At 37.6% G+C, this 24005-nt stretch overlaps 1 protein-coding gene and 2 long non-coding RNA genes across 15 annotated transcripts in view; 2 read left to right on the forward strand and 1 right to left on the reverse strand.

The window, feature by feature from the left end:
- Positions 1-24005, forward strand: part of Esrrg (estrogen related receptor gamma) — a 589495-nt gene that overhangs the window by 563182 nt on the left and 2308 nt on the right. For all 13 annotated transcript variants that reach the window (XM_048356654.1, XM_048356650.1, XM_048356657.1 and 10 more), the window contains one exon: positions 14893-15162. In XM_048356654.1, the coding sequence (XP_048212611.1) occupies positions 14893-15162 (270 nt within the window). The remainder of the gene's footprint in view (positions 1-14892; positions 15163-24005) is intronic.
- Positions 1687-14881, reverse strand: LOC125359123. The gene is made up of 2 exons (XR_007212496.1): positions 12422-14881; positions 1687-2959 (listed from the first exon to the last, which is right to left on the reverse strand). It is a non-coding gene; the product is annotated as an uncharacterized LOC125359123 (long non-coding RNA).
- Positions 19565-23184, forward strand: LOC125359125. Its single transcript, XR_007212498.1, has 3 exons — positions 19565-19898; positions 20092-20096; positions 23175-23184. It is a non-coding gene; the product is annotated as an uncharacterized LOC125359125 (long non-coding RNA).

The following is a 24005-nucleotide window of genomic DNA, read 5'->3' on the forward strand; positions in this document are numbered from 1 at the left end:
TCAAGGTAGCCTGAGCAGATGTGTCTTAGAACATAGCAAAGAACTTCCTTCTGGGGAGAGATAGCAATGATATTCCTCATAAGTAAGCAAGAAGGCAGTAAATCTTGGTAACAGAAAGGGATGTAGGCCAAAGACGTTAGTAGTTGATGTCTTCCATTGATGGAGGATGAGACCAAGTCAGTGAAATTAAATGCATTCAGCCTAGAAAAGGACTGGAGCAAAAAGATTGTCCATTTGTATAAGGCAGTATCTTTTCCATCCCTATATTTTCCTTCTGGTATCAAAGAACATCAAAAGAATGTGGATGGAATTGAGTCAAAAATATATCATAGACTGAAGAATCCAGTCTAGCAATCACTGCTAGTAGATGTAGCAATTGAGCATTTAGTGACCAGCTCAAGATTACACAGCTATTTAGTAGCCATAATTGTACTCATGGTCAGTTTTTCTCATTCTTTTTTTGTTTTTTTGTTTGTTTGTTTTTGTTTTGCCAGGCCTGGGGCTTGGACTCAGGGCCTGAGCACTGTCCCTGGCTTCTTTTTGCTCAAGGCTAGCTAGCACTCTACCACTTGAGCCACAGCGCCACTTCTGGCCATTTTCTGTATATGTGGTGCTGGGGAATTGAACCCAGGGCCTCATGTATATGAGGCAGGCACTCTTGCCACTAGGCCATATCCCCAGCCCTGTTTTTCTCATTCTTTTTTTTTTTTTTTGGCCAGTCCTGGGCCTTGGACTCAGGGCCTGAGCACTGTCCCTGGCTTCTTCCCGCTCAAGGCTAGCACTCTGCCGCTTGAGCCACAGCGCCGCTTCTGGCCGTTTTCTGTATATGTGGTGCTGGGGAATCGAACCTAGGGCCTCGTGTATCCGAGGCAGGCACTCTTGCCACTAGGCTATATCCCCAGCCCCTCTCATTCTTAATCCCTACATTTTTGTGAACTATTTCAAGCTGTGCTTTCCTGAGTCTTAATGCCACTTAAGCCAACATTGCATTCTGTCTTGTATGTTCTGTACATACGTTTGCCCTAGCCCCTGCTGGTCACCAACCTCAGGCCACGCCTTCCTCCATCCTCTTCCTTACTCCTTTCCTGCATGATCACTATTTCAGTTTGCAGGCTGAATTAGAGTGATCCTCAGATGAATCCATGTTACAGACTGCCTGTCTACTCATATTCATGAAACAAGCCAGCACGAGGTTGCTACCAACATAAAAACTCAATGTATTAGCTATGTGTAGTTGATCCTCTATCTCAAAGGCAGAGTTGAGCCAGATATTCCCTGGAGTGTAGCATTTACATCTGTTAAATGGGCCTCCTAGATAGTTCTTGTACATTTAACTCAAAGTTAAAAAGAAACTACAGAGATGCTTAATTTACCAAAAAAAATGCAGTGCAAATGAGTTCAGCAAAATGTAGTGACATCATGTCTTACTCTATGAGTTCTACCATTATAAAATCACTTCATAATTGCAAGCTATAAACATTTCACTTACATATGGCTAGGATTTTATTTTCTCTGTCTGTGTTTGAGCAGGGCTTTTCCTGTTTTTGAATTACTGTTTTAAATTTTTTAGTGTCTATGAACGAGATACTCATGCCCTATAATCTAATTTGTTGCCCAGTACTTATTTTGGATTGCTATATTATTGCTCTGTACAGGGAACCAAATCCCACACATATATCTAGCTTTAAAAAATTGCTCACCACTGGAAGAGATGCCAGAACATTGGAGTCATTTCTGGCCTTTAAATAATGCACTAAATACAATGATCATCGACACCCCTTTCCTTCTCTCATTTGATTTCGAGATATGGAGAATAAATGAGACATTCGCTTGGGTTTTGCTGTCTTTTTATGAAATCCAAGCCCTGCTGGAAAGAATGAGCAAGAAGCATTGGAGAACAAGTTGTGGGAGCAGCTATCTTTCCCAAGTGCCTAATCCTCTCTTCTGTCATCCCCAGGCGATGTGCCTGCATTTGTGTGTGTGTGTAGATTTATAGTTTATCTTTATCTATGGCTTCATCTGTAGGTAGCTATTATAGCTGCCTTGCCTGGATATTGTTTGGGCCTGATAGATCTGTCTGTAGTTCATCAAGGGGGAGCCGAGTGCCTAAAAGCCATCGGGTCCAGCTGAGGATGAAATACGAGCCATCAGCCTTGGTAATGGCTGTAAAATTTCATAATTACACGGCCTTTATTACATTGCATAATGATCCTGAAGCAGTATGGAACAATTAATTAAGATTTTCAACCGTGGCTCTTTCAGAAATTAAAAGGTGCTCGTGGCTAAGAAATGGGAATCTGTCTTGTCCTGAAAGCATTAGGGATGCTTAAGAAAGACTTTTGCAACCCACTTTTATTTTGGGTTAAGAGGAATGTCTCCCGGTTAGGGTACACACATTTCGTATGCCAGGCCAATTGTCAAGTTTGTATTTCAACTTCAGAAGAGGTATTTTTTAAAGAATAGGAGTAAAAAGAATGTGAAGTGAGAATCTCTATAACTCCCAACTTCGCTTTCTCCTTCTCGGAAAAATTCTATTCAGCCTCCTGCTGTAGCCATTTATCACATTTATGGTTGTTCATCTCTACACATTAAATAAATGCAGGCTCTGAGATAGAGGGTCAGTTAACTGCCTTCCATAGTATACTGACCAATGAGTTTTTCTTATACACTGTCTCATATCTTAAGGCATTAAAATTCTTTCAAGATCTCTACACTTTTGACAGTCATCCCCAAAGGAAAGCTTTACTGTTTTCATTTATTATCCTGTGAATGCAATGTGTCACATCTTATGTATACCTTTTCTTTCTTTTTTTTTCATAATCTCATCTTCACACTCCATAAATAGTAATTAAATTTGGCGAGGCCCTCAAAGAGTCACGAGGAATTTGCTTCATTTGAAAAACAACAGATCCTGAAGAAAAAATATCTAACATAAACATATATATACACACACATACATCTACATCCATACACACACAGGTGCACTACCATGCACACGTGATGATTTATGCTAGATTTTATCTTCTATGCCAAGGAAATGATAATTACAATGGCTGAGTTTAATAAAATACTAATTCAAAAGTGATGAAGAGATGTTCGTATTTTTATGATGATAATTTGCAGTTGAATCTCAAGTTTTCATTCATGTCCTAGAGAAATAGTAAATAAGTTTCAAGGGAAGATCTTTAATGGGGTGAGAGCTTGGGCTACACCTTCTCAGCAATTTAAACAAGAGCCCCTAAGCAAGGAAATCTCCCAACCTCCTTGTGATTGCTACAAACCTCCCAGATATTTGTGTACGTCAAGTATTATTGTTTTTAAATTAACAATCATCATATAACATTTTACGCATCTAAATATTTCACGAGAGACTAAAACTTCCCTGGGGCCTCCCCAATAATAAACTTTCGGCAGAATATTTGGAAAGGATTATGCGTTTCCAGGACGAGCGACAGCGCAGAGTAAATTCTCTTGTTGAGGCGTCTAGTCCCTTAATAGGAATTTTCTGATCTGCTGTCATTCTTGTTCACACACCGAGTGTCACTGCCTCTAAAACACTTGTCATTCTTTAATGGAAACAAAATAGTCATTGCAGCCAGAGCCCCAATGTCATTGCGCTACCCCGTGCTGCGTCGGCAATAGTGAAAATGACAGAGCTGCTCTCAGTAGGGGTAATTAAAATGTAAATATTGATATTTTATTATTTGAAATTACTTTCCAGTGCAGCATTTAATATCTCTCCATCTGTGCGGCTCTGTTTAGCGGTCACTTTAGTGGAGCTCTGGGAGAGCCAGCAGCGGCTTGATCTCCGTTATGTCAAAATGCTTGTTGCTGCTTAATTTTGATATCTAATTAAGTGGAAAAGTACAGTCCACACTGTAATCCATGGCATCTTAACCAGCTGCTTGGGTATATTTAGAATTAATCTCCACTATGGAATCATCCTAATGTATGCAATTAAGAGTCTGCCGATGGCTAATTAGGTGTATTAGAATCAGACAGCTTTTTTTTTCCCCCCTTCCTTTTTCTCCACTTTCCACTTTGGACTGTTGCAGACCTAAGAGGGGGCCTTCGGAGGTGTACTTAACACTACTGAAATTAACTCAGGAAACAGGCCGACTTCCCTGGAGATTTATCTGTGGAGCCTCACCCTCGGTGTTTCCCTTTGCTTATTTTCTTGAATCAACCTTATAAGACCTTTTCCAGGGTTTCCTCTGTGTATTTGTAAGATCTCAGTGGCAGGAAAAGGGACTGCAGAGGAGAGAAAGGGGGAACATAAAAATAAATACAAGTTCCTAGCAGATCAGAACGTGAGGCAGCTGAGCCAGGGCTGTGGGTGCTCTTACTCATTCAGTAATAATAAGAGGAATTCACACCCTTTCCCATAGCTGAATTTGCCTGCTCCTTTTCACTCTGGAGGACAGTGATTCTAAGAGATACAGGTTTGGTTTATATATTGTGGGTCTGTGGTGAGCAGGGCAGGCAGGCTTTTCCTACTGCAAGAGATTCTGTGTTCCTGCCATGGAGGAATTCCAGGAGCCCTGTGTTGTCTTCTGTGTTTGTTTATGTTTCATTCTAACTCAGCCAGTTATCCAAACTGGGGACAGTTTAGGGTGGAAGAAGGCAGGGCGGGGAGCAGGAATCAAAGGGGTTGCCTCTATTGTCAGCAAGAAGATAACTGAGAGGCTCCCAGCGGAACCTGTGCCAAGCCATAATGACTTAGCTCTGCTTGAGCCAGCAAACCCCAGCCGTAAACTTGAGAGTAAATATTCGCAAACAGACCTTCATTAGCCACCAAGAAAAATAGTGTGGGAGCCTGACTTGAAACTGAACTCTCAGAGCTAGAAATTCAGAAGAGCTGTTTTTCCTTGTTGTCCAAAGCACAAATTATATCCAAGCCTTTAAGCATAGATGGTAAGGATTTCTCCTATGATTTGAATATGAGGTTTTTAGGGTCAGCATGCTATAATTTCCTATCTGTGCCATGCATCTCATGGATAACATATTTCTTCTACATACTTTCATGAATACATATGACACTTTGTTTTTAATGGCCTGGGACATAAATCCTGTAAATGGCATTTATGCAGAAGACCTCCAATTTTTCCCCCCTCTTGCCTCTCCTCCTTTTAGGGCATATGTTAGAGACACTGAATTACAATGCCTTTCTGATTAGGAAAATCCATAGAAGCACATCTGAAGGATTTTTTTCTGTTCATAACTAAAGCAAAAACAATTTTTAGGAAAGAGAAGGTAGCCCTGTTAACCATAGGAAGACTAATAATCAATGCTGATGTTGAAATTTGTGTTTCTAAAGCAAAGGGCAAATTTGATAGATTTGAAAATAGGTTACCTAAAATTAATATAGAAGTTATGTGATTTTTCTCTTAGAGATCCTACATAAAATTCATTCTTGGTCATTTCAAAATATACAGTGGCCACAATTCTTTTTTCTTTGGGGACTGAGAACTAAAATCCAATGTTGGAATTCTTAGTTGAACTTGAAGAAATTACTCAGATTCTCCCAATACCTATGATAGTCTATACTTCCCTCAGTCTGTGTATATGCGTGTCCTTTGTCAATGAGAAAGCTGTGACATAAAGAATTATTTGATGAGCTTTAAAGCCTTCAACTGCTTCTACCACTCCTGGCAGAGTGGTAGGAAATATGATGGTCCCCAGCCACTTTTCTTGGTTAGACAACATTTGATGCAAAAGCAAATTGGGGTACATTGAAACACTTCTGTTGTCTTTTGTTCGTCTAATTTTTTGCTTTGCAAACTGTAGTAAATTAATAGAGAGATACATCTGTCATCAAACCCACCATCACTTCTCAATAATATTCAATGTGTAGAACACACTTTCAAATTATTATATAGAACTACATAATATAACAGATTCCCTTTAAATAGTAACTGTTCACAAGAAAAGCCATCTTTGAAAAAATCATGTTGAACTTAATGTGTAAGGAAAAAGCTCACACATTTTCTTATTTATCAATTAATGATTAACCGTCTGAAGTTGAGATTTTAGGCAAGATTTTTATCAGTTTAAATGGCTCCATTTAAAATCCTATAAACTGTATAGTGACTTATAAGTCAAGAGCTTTACAAGAAATCAGTGCTTTACTAAATGTTCACTGAGTGAATGAAAAAGCATTAGACAAATTTTTTGGCTGTGTCTTCATTCATGTTTTGTGGAAGTGGGGTTTGACTCCTCGGATAGTCTCTTCATTCCTAACCTTATATTTTGAAGCAAGAATCCATTTAACTCACTTAGCACATGTTGACTGGGAACCTGCTGTGTAACTAGCACCATGGCAGGTGCTGGAATACCATCATGGAGCAGACCAGAGGGGTCTCCACACTGAAGGGAAAAATATAAGAACGATGTGGGAATACCTACCAAGCAACTGTGCCATCAACTCCCTGAACAGCCTTCACTTCTATTGAGATCTTCATCGCCCCTTCATGTCTTTCCCTTTATCTGCTTTACAGCTGTCCCTAGATCCTAGACTAACAATTATCGTGGTAAGAATAGAAACCACAGTGTGCGTTTGAGAATGATTTTAGAAATATAAGAAAGAAAATTTGATGGTAGGTGAATTGAAGACATAAGACTGAGGCCACAGGCAATGGTGGTGCTAGTTATCAGGCAAGAAAGTAGTGGAACTGTGAGATTTGACACTGGGGTTTGGAAAAGGAACTTAGTTTTCCACATGTTTGGCTGTCCATGACATGGTCACTGGAGTAGAATTTTTTTTTCCCTTAAGAAATACAAGAAGAAAGACAGGAAAAGATGAAGTGTCTCCACTCTATGCTGGAGACTTTGAGCTTTTTCCCCTAGGGGATGTAGAAGTTAAGAAAGCATTTTTAACAGTGGATGGCACACTGAGACTTCATATTTAAGAGAGCACCTCAATAACCATGAGTAGGGTGAAAGTGACAAACACCAGATATAAGGATTTTGATAAAGAGACTAAATTGTCATCAAAGAGATGAATGGAGAGCTGAACTAAAACTGTGAAGGGGAAGATAGTGTTAGATACATTTATGGGGATATGTACAAGCATACACATTCACTATATATGAATTTATATATACATGTATCTGTATATATATCTACATATACATACATATATACGCACATACAGATATATATATATAGAGAAATATATAGAAATGCACATGCACATGCACACACACATATATACACACACACAGTCCTTTTAATATCTATTTTCTTTACTATGGTTGAATCTACTTTCACATGATTGTGTAAATCTTAGAAAGCAGTGATCATACCCTACTCATTTGGTATGTTCTAATAGTATAGATTATATTGTCTTGTTCATCGTAGAAGGATGAATGATCAGTTGGTTTGAATATCATTACAGTAGAAGTTTGGTCACAGAGCAAGCCTTGGGGACTACCTTTCCACCTTCCTCCAATTCTCACCCACTACTCAGTGGCAGACATGGCATCCCATTCTAGAATTTGGTTTTGCTTTTTTACTTCTAATCCCATGAGCATATTCTTCAGTGCTCACTGACACACTGATGGCTTTGCGCTTGGAGTTTTTTACTCTAAATCCTCACCTGTAGGAACTGGAAGATTCCACAGCAAAATGTCTAGTACACAGTCATATTTCACAAGAGAAGCAGGGGCAAGTGTGTGTTCGTGTGAGTTTTCCAGGACTGCTGTAAACAATGAAATATTAACCAGGTAGCTTAAGCAGTAGTCAGGAATCATCTCACAGTTATGGGGAGTGGGAAACCATGATGAAGGGGTCAGAAAATTTGTTTCTTTCTGTGTCCCTGATATTCAACATATTTGTGGTCTTTCTTCTAGCTTCCAGGAGCTTCATTCATCCCATGGCTGGTTGATGGCTTCCTACCATAGGTCTTTGTGCCATCTTTGTGTCCAAATTTACCCTTAAAAAATAAAAATGCAGTCATGATCTGATCATCTGCAAAACTCCTGTTTCCAAATAATGTCACATTCTCAGGCACTGGGTAGGGAGGCGAATATTTTCACCATTTTTTGGTGGGACCAAGGGCCAAAACTGAGCTGATAATAGAGGCCAAGGTAAAAGGCAATACCATGAGTAATTGTTCATTCTCTAGACCTCAGAGTCTCTCTTTGCCCAAATTAACTTTTCCACTTAACCATCACTATGTAGCAGCAAATTCTCATACAGGAGAGGATATTTTGCACCAAAATGCTTTCCACAGACTCTTTATAAGCCTGTAGAAATGAATGGAAAACGAATAGATTTGCAAAATTCAAAGTAGAATCTATATAAGGCTTAGGGAGAAGGCTTGGGAAATCATGTGTTTGGCATGTACAAGGCCCTTGGTTTAATCCCTGTCACCCTTCTGCCAACAAGAAAATAGAACCTTGGAGCTGGGGATATGGCCTAGTGGCGAGAGAGCTTGCCTCGTATACATGAGGCCCTGGGTTCGATTCCCCAGCACCACATATACAGAAAACGGCCAGAAGTGGCGCCGTGGCTCAAGTGGCAGAGTGCTAGCCTTGAGCAAAAAGAAGCCAGGGACAGTGCTCAGGCCCTGAGTCCAAGGCCCAGGACTGGCCAATAAATAAATAAATAAATAAATAAATAGAACCTGTGCATGTCTATTATGGAAGCTTGGTTTAAAAAATAAATGTGTTCTGATCCTGGTCTTGAACTTGGGGCTTAGGCTCTATCCCTAAGCTTTCTTTGCTCAAGGTTAGTGCTCTTTGCATTAACTTTCAGCTCCACTTTCAGCTTTTTTGATGATTGTCTCAAGAATAATCTCAAGGACTTTCCTGCCCAGACTGATTTTTAAACCACCTTCCTCATATCTCAGCCTCATGCGTAGTTAGGATTACAATCATGTGTCACTAACACCTGGCAGGAGACTTGAGTTTTGTTTTTCTTTATAAAATGTTGAATCAAATTTGGTAAGGACTTCCTGAGCATTTCTTGAGGAGAAGAAAGTTTGCATATCTGTGGTCCACACTAGGCTAGTTTCTCTCTCTCTGTACTATTAGCTGATGCCCCAAATATAGCACTGCTAATAAGAATTTATATGGTTTTATTTAGACCGCTGTTTGAAGAGATGCTTTCCTCTATCCTTGATGGCCAAATACATTTAATTCACATCATAATGGAGAGCTTTCAAGATAATATGATCTTATTTTCAGCTAGAAAAAAAGCCACTAAATGTCCCATTTTTTAATCCAACTGACTCCATTTTTGCCTCTAATCTATTATTTTATTCTTTTGGGCTTGGATGAAAGGGCAAAAGAGATGAAGTGAGGCCAGGTAAGGGGCTTGGAGAAAGCTAAGGGGAATCATTCCAACCTGCTCTCTAAGTCATTCAGAAGTGGTGATAAGTTACAAGAAGCAAGGACTTCAAAGAAGTCCAGTATGCTCCATGTTGAAATAAAAAATCTCCATTATGTTTAACCTCCATCTGCCTACTACAACCCTTTTCCAAGATACATTGGCCATTAGCAATCACCCACTAACCAGGGAAAATAAACCAAACCTCTGCTCCTCACTTGAGGGTCTCCTGTGCTTCTGTGTGGAATGCTTCCCTTACATTGCTATTATGCTTTTAATTTTTCTAGCAAGCTGGACAAGAGGAAAAAATACTTCACAGAGCCTATCCCCATTTTTTTGCGGGGGGCACACTTTAGTTGATTACTAACTTATTTGTCTTTTAACACAAGTGGTCACTGGTTAGTTGCAACTATAAACCCAACTAACAGTGATAATTCTGTCTTAGACTAGGAGATATGACCTTTATGATGTTACTTTCATCATATTATCATTATGATTCTGTTCTCTCCCCCTTTACTTGAAGACAACTATCCTGATTATTTTTTCTGTTTTATTAAAGTTCATCATTTGTGCATGCCCCTTCCCCTCCCAGAATAATATGTAAATCTAAATTCTGCTTTTTAGATTCATGATTATGTCTTTATCTATAAAATTTACACTTTAAAACATGATTCCATAAATTCTGTTTAACACCTACTTGAAAACCTGAAATCAAACTCTAGAAATATATTTTTCATAAATCACAAAGTATCCAAAGAAATGCTCAAATTAAAATGAATTATATTTTCCAGGTAGTTACTCCACCCATACCAATTGTGAATTAATTTAAACAACTGGTATCTTGTATCACAGCCATCTAAATGAATGAAGACTCAAAGAATAGTATTATTGGTATTTTATCAAATGCTCAAATACTAATCTAATGTGGAGATCATCATTATCATGACTTTTAAGGGAATTTCTAAGCAAAATTATTTCTATAGTATCATATAGGTTTTTCAACTTTCACCTGACCAGTTAGCCTTGTGTAGCTATTTAATACTGGCTCCCAGTGAATTCCAGTCTATAAGAGACATAAACATACACCCATGCATGCATTTATAAAATCTCTAGGACCCAACAAGTCCTAGAACAGTGTGTTTTGTGAATCAAAAAATAAGGAACAAAGTCTGTCCATATTTTTAAGATGACTTACAAAAAACAGAGCATGTTCGTCTCTAATGAGAGAACACATATAAGCATATATTGTAGTTAAAAAAATGTTCATGCTATTTATCTTGGCTTTCCTACCTCCTGAAAACATTAAGTTTATTTGTATGGAAGCAAGAGGTTTTATATTACTATATATTACTCTGAGATCCCCACCAAATGAACTTTGCTATTCATTGACTACTAGGGTATAATTATTATTCAAGCATAATATGCTATTTGATGAAATATTTTTTTCTAAACAGAGAAACTATGGTTCAAAACTATGAGCAGGAAAATCAATGCCAAGATTAACAGATATTAACAGATACCCTGCAGATTGTAAATGCTTGCTCTAGGTTTCTGAGAAGAAAATGCCTAGCAGGGGTTAAACCCAAATGCCTGGGCTGCAGCCTATTTCTGTCAGCACTCTGTTCAGGAAATAAACATTTATGCTTTCTGAAATGAAAGTGTATTTTTGAAGACTAGCCGTCAGATAGTTTTTGCCTTTCACACTTTCCTATGCTTAGCCTTTTTTTTTTTTTTTTTTTTTGTAAGTTGACTGTGAAATGCAGAAGTTTGCCAGGCTGGGGGACAAAGAGTGCTTGACAGGTGCCCATGGCACCACTGTCAACCCAGGAAGTTTCCAGCTGCAGCAGGCAAGAGGATTGGCACAAAGTACACTTTCTGCAAGCCTATTACCTCAGGGGTACCTGTCTCCTGGGAAGCTTTTCAGTCCTTCCCAATGATGTTATTTCTAACTGTCATCTGGTTTATTTGGAGCACACTCGATGGCAGATAAACATGCTATTTAACTGCGGGTCAAGCTAGAGAGTAGTTCTACTAAGCAAAATGCCTGAGATACATTAAATGGCACTGGCTCCAGGACAGAGATGAAGAGAGATCAGAATTGTCAGCGATAGGCATGGAATGGGCTATCACTGGGGAAGAAGAAGAAGAAGAAGAAAAATGTGCCATGCTATCAGAGTATTTTAAAAAGCTGTAATCTGGATGAACATTTAAAACTATAACCTGTCACACACAAAAGATTAAGATCCCAGGATGTACAAAACATGAAGTTCAAACGACCCAGCTGGGCAGCCTATTTGATTTCACTTCACAAGAAGGTTGCTCTCCAAAGATAGCTAAATATTCTAGAAAATGAGGTCTTCTCTCTGTATAGCCTGATAGCTATAAAACATCATTAACAGCCTGATAGAAGCACAAACAAGTCATTATCATTTCGACCTAAGTATGTGTGAGCCAATAGAACAATCATGTTCTTAGAAAATTCCTAAGGTTTGGTTTAATAAAACATACATCTTCATTTTTACCTCTTGGCCATTTAGGTTTTCATAGTGTGCTCAGGTCTATTAATACAGGTATTATTTTATCCATGAGTCTTTATGGAATTGTAATGCAGCTAGCCACCTGAAAGGGGCAGATAAAAGAATTTTATGGAATAAAAATAAAATTTGTAGTAGATATTTGGCCTCAATTGTGTGACTGGGTTATCTAACTGCCATGCCATTAGACATGTGAGCAGAAAATCAGGCCAGCTTCAGCACACAAAGGGTTAAATTGTAAGACAGTTATTTGTAGACCATCAAGAAATAAAAAACAAGACTTCTATTTTGTAAAGCATTGAACATCTTTTTCTCTTATGCTTTTGCAAACATTATACTTCAACCAACTGAAAGAAATTCAAAGCAAATCTATCTAATCTTTTGTTCAATAACCATCCTCCTATGAGTCCTAGCCCAAAACAAAACAACAAGATGAAAAAAAAAAATCTCTTCTTTACGCTTTCCCTTCATAGAGCAAAAGTTAGGTTTGTAGATGGGATTTCCCTCTCTCTCTCTCTCTCTCTCTCTCTCTCTCTCTGTCTCTCTCTCTTTTACACACACACACACACAGAAATATACACACATGCTCACAGAGTCATCAACATATTAAAAAAAACAAATTATAGGATTAACCTTAAAAAATGAAATTTTATTGCCTTTGGCTTAATTAAACCCCAAAGAACTCTGTGAAACATGGTTGTGGCTGAAAAATTGTTAATTTGTGAATAGCAGGGACAAAGGGGCCCCCTGTGCAACTTTAAAGTTTCCAAGCACGTAAATGTCGATAGTGTGCCTTCTCCATCATCAGCACTAAATTCACATTGATGCCTCTTTTCTTCTCCGTATCGATCCTTCCATGAGAACGTAGATTTGTATCTGTTAATTAATGCGTCCTGAAACAGCGTTTGTATTAATCAGGCAGATAAGAAAAATTGGATGCCTGCACCCCCTCCCTGACAACCGTAAAAGTGCTGGCCCTGATAAAATCGTGGATGGACCTCAATAAAAAAGTTCCTCCTTCCACTCAATAAACTAATCATCCTGCTTTTAATTATTCGGCAGAAAGATGTGTGGAGATTGGAGAATGTGTAAATCTATTTACTAAAGGCAGTGTCTGGGAGGGAGAATTGGGCTGTGATAGCAAGGTGCTCAGGGCCACACGCTTGCTCCGTCCATCTGCTGATACAGAAGCTGCTATTCGGAAGCATTGAGAGGAAGAAGAAACCCAAGGCAGACTGAAAAAACCTTTTCCTTTCTGCTCAGAACTTTCCAGATCACTTGTTTTGCATGGATTTTATGTATACAAGAGATCCCCTGTCTCTCTTCTTGGGTTAAATATTTGGATTTGCTGTATACACGTTTTCTTAGGGTACGATGTATGGGAAATGGGAGAGATCAATGTGAAGTGTGTGTGTGTGTGTGTGTGTGTGTGTGTGTGTGTGTGTGTGTGTGTGTGATTTTCTCCCAAGGAAAAGCATTTAGAAACAAATCTCATTATTGCTCTTTTGTGAATCATTGTGTACAAGGATTCACAGTTGTTATATCTGTAGTATTTGCTAATTTGACACCAATTAAACTAAATTTAGTTAACCCTAAAGGACAAAAAAAAAAGAAAAGAAAAGAAATTTATTCAGCCAGACTAAACAAGGCTCCATCAAAATATTCACAATAACATGGAAGCCCCCCAAACAATGAAAGAAATGCTTTTTAGGCTTGCCATAAAGACCCCCTTCAGAAAAAGCTCCACTAATCCCTTTTGATGATTTTATTAAGTACTTGTAGTTTATGGTGCCAAATGGCAATGCACTAGTTCTTACTAATAGGTCAGGAAGGAAATAATTTCCTTTATTGTTATAATATTACCTAAGACATGATCTGTTTGATATAAATATAAATAATAATAACGATGACCCTAAGTAGGTAACAATGTCTAGAAATTATGCAAAAAACATAGATTTTTCTAGGTGGTATTATTAAAAATACTTCTCCCTCTGCAAGAATACTGGTGGGAGGACTTTAAATCCTAGTATATTGTTTCCAGACCAAAGGTGTGAATGATCATACTTGGAATTTCTGGGAATACCATTGTCAATGAAAGATATGTTTTGAGGATTCTTGGAAAAAGAATTGAATCATCAGGAATTTTTGTTTTGATTTCTATATAGAGCAGAGATATAGATCCTCTGAATATGACCTATAAACATGTACCTATATATTATGCTTAAACTAACATTTTTTTCTTTCCCCATCAAGGACATTTAATTTTTTTCTTTTTATGTGTATTTTATAGCTTAGGAGGGACTTTAAATATGCTTTTCAGATTAAGCCTAACATTTCAGTAAAGAATTGAAGCAGGCAATCAGACATCTAGGATTAAAAAAAAAAGATACAAAGTACAGCAACACTTACCAAATGCATGTTATAGATTAGTATTTAGATAAATGGTATTTTATTTACAAAATACAAAAAAATGAGGTGCAATTTGGTAGTCTTATTCAAAGTTAAACAGCCAGAACTGATGTAGAGCCAATACATGCATTCAGTATCTTCTTTCCACCAAGTCCTAATTAAAAAAAAAAAGTTTAGCTATTTAAATAGCTAGAACTTATTAACTATACCTATTGTGTTTGGTGTGGCAAACTGCTAAGTGTTCTGATTTCTTTTATACCATTATTTTTAAAAACAAATTTCTGTGAAATGTCGACAGAGATAAAATACTTAACTAAGAGGATTCATCTTGTAATTCCTAATGACTACTATAGAGAAATATTTCCAAGTTGGAATTTGCTGTATGGTTTAAATTATTGTCCTTTTTATTTTTTGAAGTGTGTTGGGGAAAGCAGGCAAGCTTATTTGTGACTTCTGCTTTACTGTTCACAGGGTGAACCATGGAGATTTTCAAGAGCTTCTAATCAAAGCTCAGCATTGTTTTGAGCTCTCAGGCAGAAGCTGCTTGCTATAGGAAGCTAAGGTTGCATTCTGAAATGATGGCTTTCGAGTAACTCGATCTGCCCATCTTCCCATACAGGCTTCTCCACGCTGTCCTTGGCGGATCAGATGAGCCTTCTGCAGAGTGCTTGGATGGAAATTTTGATCCTCGGGGTGGTTTACCGATCTCTCTCATTTGAGGATGAACTTGTCTATGCAGACGATTATATCATGGATGAGGACCAGTCCAAATTAGCAGGCCTCCTTGACCTAAACAATGCTATCCTGCAGCTGGTGAAGAAATACAAGAGCATGAAGCTGGAGAAAGAAGAATTTGTCACTCTCAAAGCTATTGCTCTTGCTAATTCAGGTTGGCTGGTTGTCATTGGTTGTCGGTCTATTTTTTTCATATGTCAGGATTTGTTTACCCCTTCCTTTAACTTGAGTGATTGCTAGACCTAGTTTGTAAATTCTGAATGAGCAGACTAATCAATATATAGCTTTCTGATGGGGAATTAGAAAATAAGAGAAAGATAACTACAAAAGTTATGTTTATTGTATTTGCTCATTGAAAGCTGCACTGTTTTTTTTTACCATAACAGGTATGTATTAATCTAGACAACAGCATATAAGCCAAAAGTTTTTCTTGAAATAGCATTGAGACAAAATCATTTCCACTGCTTTTTTTGGGGGGGGAGGGGGAGAGCTTGTTTTGTTTATTTTCATGCCTGTTAAAGTTGTATATCCACACAAGCTACCTTTTTTCTCAAAAACAAAGCAAAACAATTTTGCAATTGTGGAAAACTATTTAGTGCTGCCTTTCATTTTGGTTATCACAGAACCCCTTCCACTCTGGAGTTTTCTAGAAGTTAAATTGTGCTGATGGAGTATTTCTTTCAAAGGCACCACCTAACGCAGTAAGAGTTAAGAATTATGGGAATAAATGTTCTTTGCATTTGAGCTGAAATGTGCTAAAAGAGGGAGCAACCTCTGATAAGTAAAAATCGTTGGTGCTTTGTTGTTTTTTTCCTTTGTGCCTCTCCTGATGCTTTAGTGTAGTCTTAAGTCTGTTTGTGCATTTGCATAAAGTTCAGGATAGATCCTTCCTTAATGACATGCCGATCATTAGATACCTGCGTGTCAATAACATGCTCTGATGTCGTGTACCATTGACAGTCACACCGTGCCCCTCCATCTGCTTTTGTTTTGACCCTATCTTTGAACTTTATCTTGGTTGCTGGCCAGTAGTTTTCCCTTTAATTACAAGAAGGAAACTGTCAATAAAATCTGTTAAATGGGATGCAATGAGTGGCTTGAATGGGCGGATGGCTATTTGTTCAAATTCTGCAGCATTCAAGGTATTGACAGTTTGTTTTCTGGGGCCATATGTGACGATCAATCTCAGGCTGGGCTCAGCCGCGCTGAAAAATGAAAAACCAGATTGCTTTTGCTTACTTGTGGATGACGACTTTGTGATTTGGCGCGGTCCTAGTGAGATGAGACCTTCTGCCCAAATTGCCCCCATGAGAACTAGGGATGCGTGACTGTTTTTAGAAATAATTTTTAATTGATTTTGTAATTAACAGTTCATCTACAATATTGATGCATGAGTCCTCCAACTGATAGGAGGGAAATTGTTTTCAACAATGAAGTTGTACTTTCCTGTTTGTCCTCATAATGAAGTTTAGCATCTCACAGTTTTTACTGCGAATATAACTTCCTCTCAACAGCATTCACCCCTCTTCTTCTCCTCCCCTGTAAAACTTAAAAAATAATAAGATTCTTTATGATAAATAGCACTATGGTTAGAAGCATGCAAGAACCCTGGCTCTGATCTCTGGAAGATCAAAGTGGCAGAAAGGATAAAATTTGTTTGATAATTGTTCCTTAGTATAGACTTCACATTTGAGTAACAGTCAGAATGGGATGAGTGATTTTACAGCCGTGGTTTAAGGATTTGTATTTGGCAATCATAAAGCAGTTATTACTTAAAACCTAAACATATTTTGTATCTTTCATGTTTCATATTATCTCTTACTAAAGTATTAGCTGATTGGGAATGCTGAGTGATCCTAAAACTTGGTCACCAAAATTACTGAAGTTTACCATTTTAGGTGTTAGATGTACAATTACTGCTAAGTATTGTTATTTAGAGTATCTTAATTAGTAGCTGCATTCTTGTTCTATTGTTTAGAGGTAGAATCATTAATACTGGTGATATATAATGTCCTAATCCCATGTACTCTGCTATTGGGGTGAGGAAAATGACCTACCTTATAGCAATAACTAACTTGTGATTATCAAGTCTTGGTTCATTTTTCTTGTTTAAAGACCAAAATACTTAAACAATCTCTCCCTTTTCACCAACTAGAATATAGTTGGGTAGAATGACACAACCTTTCCTACAGGCAGTTCTAACAATTTTTGAGGCTTTTAATAAAATTATTTGTAATAGGCTCCATTCTAAAGAATAATTAAGTACCAGGAAGAATAGTATTCTCCAAATTGTGTCACTTTCCCCTGTTGTATAAATATGCATTTTTTTCATTCACATAACTAAACTCCATTGTTTTATTTTGGGGTAAGCCATTCAGATAGTCATTTTCATAGCTATTGTTAGCATATGGGTAGTTTAATTCCCTTTTGACCATTATTTGGAGAATTGTAATAAAACTGTAAATCATGCTTTCTCAGGTCCAATGTAAGTTTTCTAAACTTTTTTGTGCACACATCAAGATAAAAATATCTTACTACTTTTCATAGATACTATGGAAAACTCATAGCTGATTTTGTATTTAGGTACTTCATATTAGCATAAATGAAAATTTAGGCAACAAATCTATTTCAGTGTTATTTGTGTAGATATTTTAGCTATTACTATGTAACTATACATGTTATTAACAAATGTCTCATTCATCTACATTTTGTCTTAATTTGAACATCTGTCCTCACTCAATAATTATAAATGTGGTGCTTATGCTTGAGAAACAGGCAATTGGCTCCCCGATAATAGCTGCCATATTTTTTGTGGCTGTGTCACTGTCATATGTAAATTCAGGAAATCTTACAACATGGGAACATCATTGCTAGTCAAGATCTATCATCACGCGTACGGCCAAAAGAACAATATGTTAGGAACAACCATGGTAATTCTCATAATCTCTGAAAAATCTCAAGTAATAGTTCCAATTACTTTTGGAGAGAAGAAATGTACAGGGTCACTAAAGCATTCTCTAATTTTTCGAGTCTGCAATTTTGAGTAATTATGACATCTCTGATGCATCTATGTGATATCAAATTTTAAAAGAACTTCCAGCCACCATTTTAATATGATAATTTTCACATAATAGTTTCTTGTGCTTATACCAAGAGGTCAAAATGATCCCTGAAATTCTTTACATTTGAGACATTTTATGATTCTGTGATTAAATTTATGTTTGTATGGAAGGAGATAGTGAAATATTGCTATAAGTTGTTTGGTAAGGTTATATCATTAGATTCTATTTCTTTGATTCTGCTAATTCTTCTAAGAATTTGTCCATAACTATTTTCATTGGTCCTAAGGTATAAGACTTATTTCTATATGATAGAAGATTGGAAGTAGTTGTTATGAGTTACTTTGAGTCTGATGATTTGTTTTTTGCATTTTGTGTATGCATGTATGTGTGTGTTCGTATTTAGGGCTTGAACTCTGGTACTGTCTGCTGGCTTTTATACTCAAGGCTAGCACTTGAGCCACAGTTCCATTTCTAGCTATTTTTTCTGGTTAGTTAGAGATAAGAATCTCATAGACTTCCTTCCATTGGCTGGCTTTGTACCATGATCCTCAGATCTCCACATCTGGAGTAGCTAGGATTATTGCCTGCTACTTCTGCTACCTCTTCACTTTCATTCTGGGAAATAAACACATAAAATATTCTGCCATTGTTCTATTCAGAGAGGGAAAAGCAATGAATGAACATGGTACTAGGAAAGGAGACTAGCTTGTTGGAAATTGCCCATGATATTATGGAATACTCAAATATTTACCAGACAAGTTGGTATCAATATTCACCATTGCAATTATCTTCAGCATTTCAATAAGTGGAGTTAGAAAAGTTCTGAAAACTCATAAGACATAAAGAGAGGGAGGAAGGAGAGGGAGAAAGACAGAGAGGAAAGAGTGAGAGAGAGACTTTGACCTTGACCCTTTAGTAATTGTAGGGAGATAGAAAAGATCTAGACCAGAAACCCCATTATATAGGTTTCCATAACAATAATAGCAGCAATTTGCAATTGGTGAGGGAATCTCAGAGAACTAAAGCCCAGAGGACCAGGAGGGATTTCTATGGTGCAGCATTTCATATAAATACAGCAAGAGCTGTGTGGCTGGAGAAAGTATGGGAGAAGTATCTAGGCTTTAAGCCACAGTAGAAATGAGAAAAGTAGGTCCTCTAAAAAAATTAAATGTATCTTGATGAATAGCTATGACATCATCTCATGATGGTTGATCACAGAATCAGAATGACCATTATTCTTTTGTGTTAGAATCATGACTTGTCTGGGGTGGAAAAGACCCTGAGAGATTTCATTTTATCCAGGCCTTCTGTTTAGGAGTTGAGCTGCTCCTCTGGTATGTCTGTTCAGTGTTGCTACTGTCTTTATAGGAATTCTGCTTGACTCCCAACATTTGTAGACACAGTACCCTCTGTAGTTTCTCATTTATTCTCCATATCTCTCACCATTGTAATGGAAAATAAAAACATACCCAAGTGTATAACTTGATGCATTTGTTTTCTGTGCTTCTCTAATGGATCATCAGACTTGGTCTAAAATAACACCCAGTTATTCCCTCTTAATTCAGGAGCAGATGTCCCTAGTCAGTTTCACTAAGTTATGCGACAAGGTGTGGATCGGGCTCTGCTTTCTCCGGAGGGTCTGGGGGACAAGCTCTTTCTTTGTCTTCTCTAGCTTCTTTAGTCTCATTCTTAGCATCTTGGCTCAGGACACCTTTCTCCATCATGAAAGCCAGTGGCCCAGAAGTTATCTCAGTGGAATTGTGCCCCCTTCCTTCTTCTTCCACTTCCCTGAGACCCAACATAGATAATCCAAGATGACCTCCCCTCAGTTAAAACTAGGTAGAGCGGATTCTAGAAACAAGGCACCGGTGGTGGGTAATCACGTTAAGCTCTTTCTCATCAACGGAAAGACACTTTCCACTTTCATGAGAAGTCCTGTCCTGACTTCGCTTTTAAGGTCCTTGGAGATTGTGCAATGTTTCATTGTAATATTGTCTTTATTATTTTTTTAAATTTAGTAGTTAGGGTATGCTTAAAGTAATTCTATTATCTCATCTTATTGCAAGTGATATCGTTTGCATAGAAAAATTACTTAAGTGCTTAATTTGTTCTTTTTTTCTACCAGTTTTCAGACTAAAACAATGTATCCTGTCATTTGAATATCATTATAAGCATACATACTCAAGTGTGTTTGATAGATTTCCGTTTTTTAAACTCAAGTTCTATTCTTCCGTTGGTGGGATCCCCTTCAGGTTGGCCTCTTAAATCTTTTTGAATAACTTAGTAGTTATGGACTACATCCTAGTTGTTCGGCATCGCAGCATGGACCATCCCCATTTTAAATACTTCCCTGCCAGAATCTATCACCAGATTACAAAATTACAACCTATGAGCTCTGCATCCATTCTGAATTGGCCATTCTTCCTAGCTTTTCAGGGGACAGAAGTAGGAACACCAATATATAAAGATTGTGTGTGTGTGTGTGTGTGTGTGTGTGTGTGTTTGTTTGTCCTTCCACCTTCTTGTTCTATAACTGTGCATGCATTCTTAATTTTGCCATCTAACTGCTCTGGCATTTAGGGATACTTTTGATTTTGGTACAGGGAAATTTGAAACGATTAAAATTTTTTCTGCCATCACTGGCCTATTCTTAGAATTTAGTTTTCTTATTTCCAATCAGAACTGTATTATTCGATGTTCTGCCTTTTGTATTCTATCTAAATTTAGGGGCAAGTATTTGTAAGTCAGTGTTCTTCAGGACCCCAGATGTTTGCTAACCATGAGACCACTCTGTTGATTCCTGCACAGGAGAGTTTGGAAATAAAGTCCTTTAGGCCTTTGTTCACATCTTTATTGTTTCCAAGTTATTTTGTTTAATTTCTTTTTTTTTTTTTTTTTTTTTTTGCCAGTCCTGGGCTTGGACTCAGGGCCTGAGCACTGTCCCTGGCTTCTTTTTGCTCAAGGCTAGCACTCTGCCACTTGAGCCACAGCGCCGTTTTCTATATATGTGGTGCTGAGGAATCAAACCTAGGACTTCATATATAGGAGGCAAGCACTCTTGCCACTAGGCCATATTCCCAGCCCTTGTTTAATTTCTTTAATGACGAGAGAAAGCCATTATAACCCATGCCCTTATTATAGATCTTTATGTAGGTGGCTTACAAACAACAAAGAATGTTCATGCCTGTTTTCCACAGGATGTTGATTAGTACTAGATTTGACTTGGAAAATGCTTTGCATATTTCTAAGGAATTTCTTTCTTTCTTTCTTTCTTTTTTTTTTTTTTTTGCCAGTCCTGGGGCTTGGACTCAGGGCCTGAGCACTGTTCCCTGGCTTCTTTTTGCTCAAGGCTAGCACTCTGCCACTTGAGCCACAGCGCCACTTCTGGCCATTTTCTATATATGTGGTACTGGGGAATCGAAACTAGGGCTTTATGTATACAAGGCAAGCACTCTTGCCACTAGCCAGCCCAGCATATTTCTAATATGTGTATCTCCAACACTACTCTTAAGTATACATCCAACACTACTGCCAAGAATAAGAAACAACAGACACTAAAGACAGTTCCCAAATAGACTGTGGGCTCTCTCAAGCATCTATACCTATGCCCAATGTAATTCATATCTTTATTCTAGAGAATAATGTTGTATCCTAGGTAAGAGATACAAATAAATCTTCCTTGTACAATGGCTTGAAGACTCATTGGATAGTTCAGCTACAAGAATAGGGTGCTTCACTCACAAAGTCAGTGATTAGAACTAGATGAACAATTCTTTGGGACACCATTTACAGAGTGGCCTATCAAAAGACATTCAGGCATTCTATTTAATTATTATGAAGGGCTGGAACTTAGTACCATCTATGTATCTTTTGTACTCTATCCTTTTAAATCTTGATTCTTTTAAATAAAGTTTGTTTATTGTATTGTTCATTTCAGAAGTTTCCAACCTCAGTTTGGCTGAATTGCCTAAATTTTTTTTTTTTTTTTTTGTAATACTGATATCCTGGACCGAGCTCCAGCACCAGTATTTTGACTTAATAGGTCTGGGCTTGGACCCAAGTACCCAAGTATTTTTAACAGCTCACTCTATGTTCTTAATTTGCAGGCTCAGCCTGTCTAGTTAGTTCATAAACCAGTGATCTCCATTAATAAGTTTAACTGATTTCCATTAGCACAAATACTGGTACTGGTTCCTTTGAAGGAATAGTTGAAAAGAACATGGCACTAACAAGCAAAGCTAAATAATTACATAAATTAATGCCAGTTCTATTGAGCCTGACGTCAACATGTAAATTTAGCCAAAAGAACAAAACAGATTAAAGCCATAGAGCCAGAACTTGAACTAGCATCCTTAATGGAGATTAATATTTTCTTCAGCAGTCTGCCAGCTGAATCATGGTCTAATTAAATAGTTCAGATTTAGTGAGTTTGCATTTCAAGTATTAGCAGATCCAAGAATGGGTAAAGCTAAAATGAGTTAGACTCTTTTTCTGTAAATGGGAAGTTAAATTATCATAGTAATTTGATTAAATCATTTTTAAATCTCTCAAGCTAAATCACAGCCTTTAAAGAATAGTTTGAAGTGTTAATTGCTGTTTGTGAGCATATCTCTCTGCTATTTGTTCTCGCCTCATTTCCTATGACATCGTCTAATATATCTCCTGCCGGGCAAGAATTAGTGGGAAAGGAAAGGCAAACTACTAAGGCTAAGGTGGCTGCAGCTGACTTGGAGTTTTAAAAGGTTTACCATTATAGCAAAGGCAAACGCATCCTGGATTGTTTCAGTAGTAAGACCCAGGGCCCAAGGCAAGAATTTGGGCATCAATTTGGGAACATAAAGAATGAATATTTCTAGCAATTAGCTCTGTCCCTTGCAAAATGGAATAAAACAACTCCCACTGCAGATGCCTTCATTGGAACACCAAGGAAAACTTGGTAACAAAGATGGAAGGTCCAATGGAATGAGCTCAGAGGTGAGCTCCATTTCATTTATTTGGGAAAGGAAATCCTACAAGATTAACCATCATATGTTGGGGCAGGTACCCAATTTTAAATCAGATTTTGACACTTTCTGGCCACCTGTTTTACAGGGCAATTAGGAAGTAAAACAAGGAACTATTGACCCCCACAAATGGATGCCTAATCCATGATCCATTTCTTCTTCTTCTTTGGGTCTAGTTTTAAGATGGATATTTTGTTCTACTTTTGTATTTTTGCTCTTAAACGTAATTCTCATTTTTCCCATTAATCTATTTTTTCTCTCTTTTCATGGATAAATCTACCTCATCTCCAATCTTTGAAGTACAATTCTTTTTATTATTTTTTTTGAAGGGGACAAGGGGAGGAAAGGAAGGTACAGTCCTGGGGCTTGAATTCACAGCCTAGGCTTTGCTTTTTTATTCAGGGTTATTGCTCTTCCCCTTTAGCCACATTTTAAGGATTTTTGGTAACTCATGGGAGAAAAGAGTTTTATGGTCTTTTCTGCTCAGTCTGGGTTTGTTCAAAAACAAAACAAAGATAAAGAACATATAGAAGGCCATTTATTAAAAGTATTATTCTAAGTGTTGTCTGAGGTAAAGTTGTTTAAAACCCTCATTTTGCTGGCAAAAGAAAGCCTATGTTTCCCAAAGGGAAAAATGCAGATGGACCAAGACTTTAATTAATAATTCTATGTGAAGGCATCGCATCTAACACTGTACTGAACTCAGCAAATTCTTCATCCTTTCATGAGCTCTCATGTAGTCATTACACGAATGCATCTTACACGTTCCATGACTCTGATTAAAAACAAGAACAACAACAGCAAATGATGTCTTCTGGTTATTGAGTTGTGAAAGAGCCCTCACATTTGTGAAGCTGCACTTTGCCCCTAAATGACTAATTTGAAAATCTAATTCAATCGAGAAAAAGAAGGGTTAACAAGGTTGCCACAAT

Source organism: Perognathus longimembris, chromosome 11 (assembly GCF_023159225.1).
Source record: "Perognathus longimembris pacificus isolate PPM17 chromosome 11, ASM2315922v1, whole genome shotgun sequence".
In the NCBI taxonomy this organism is placed as follows: Eukaryota; Metazoa; Chordata; class Mammalia; order Rodentia; family Heteromyidae; genus Perognathus; species Perognathus longimembris.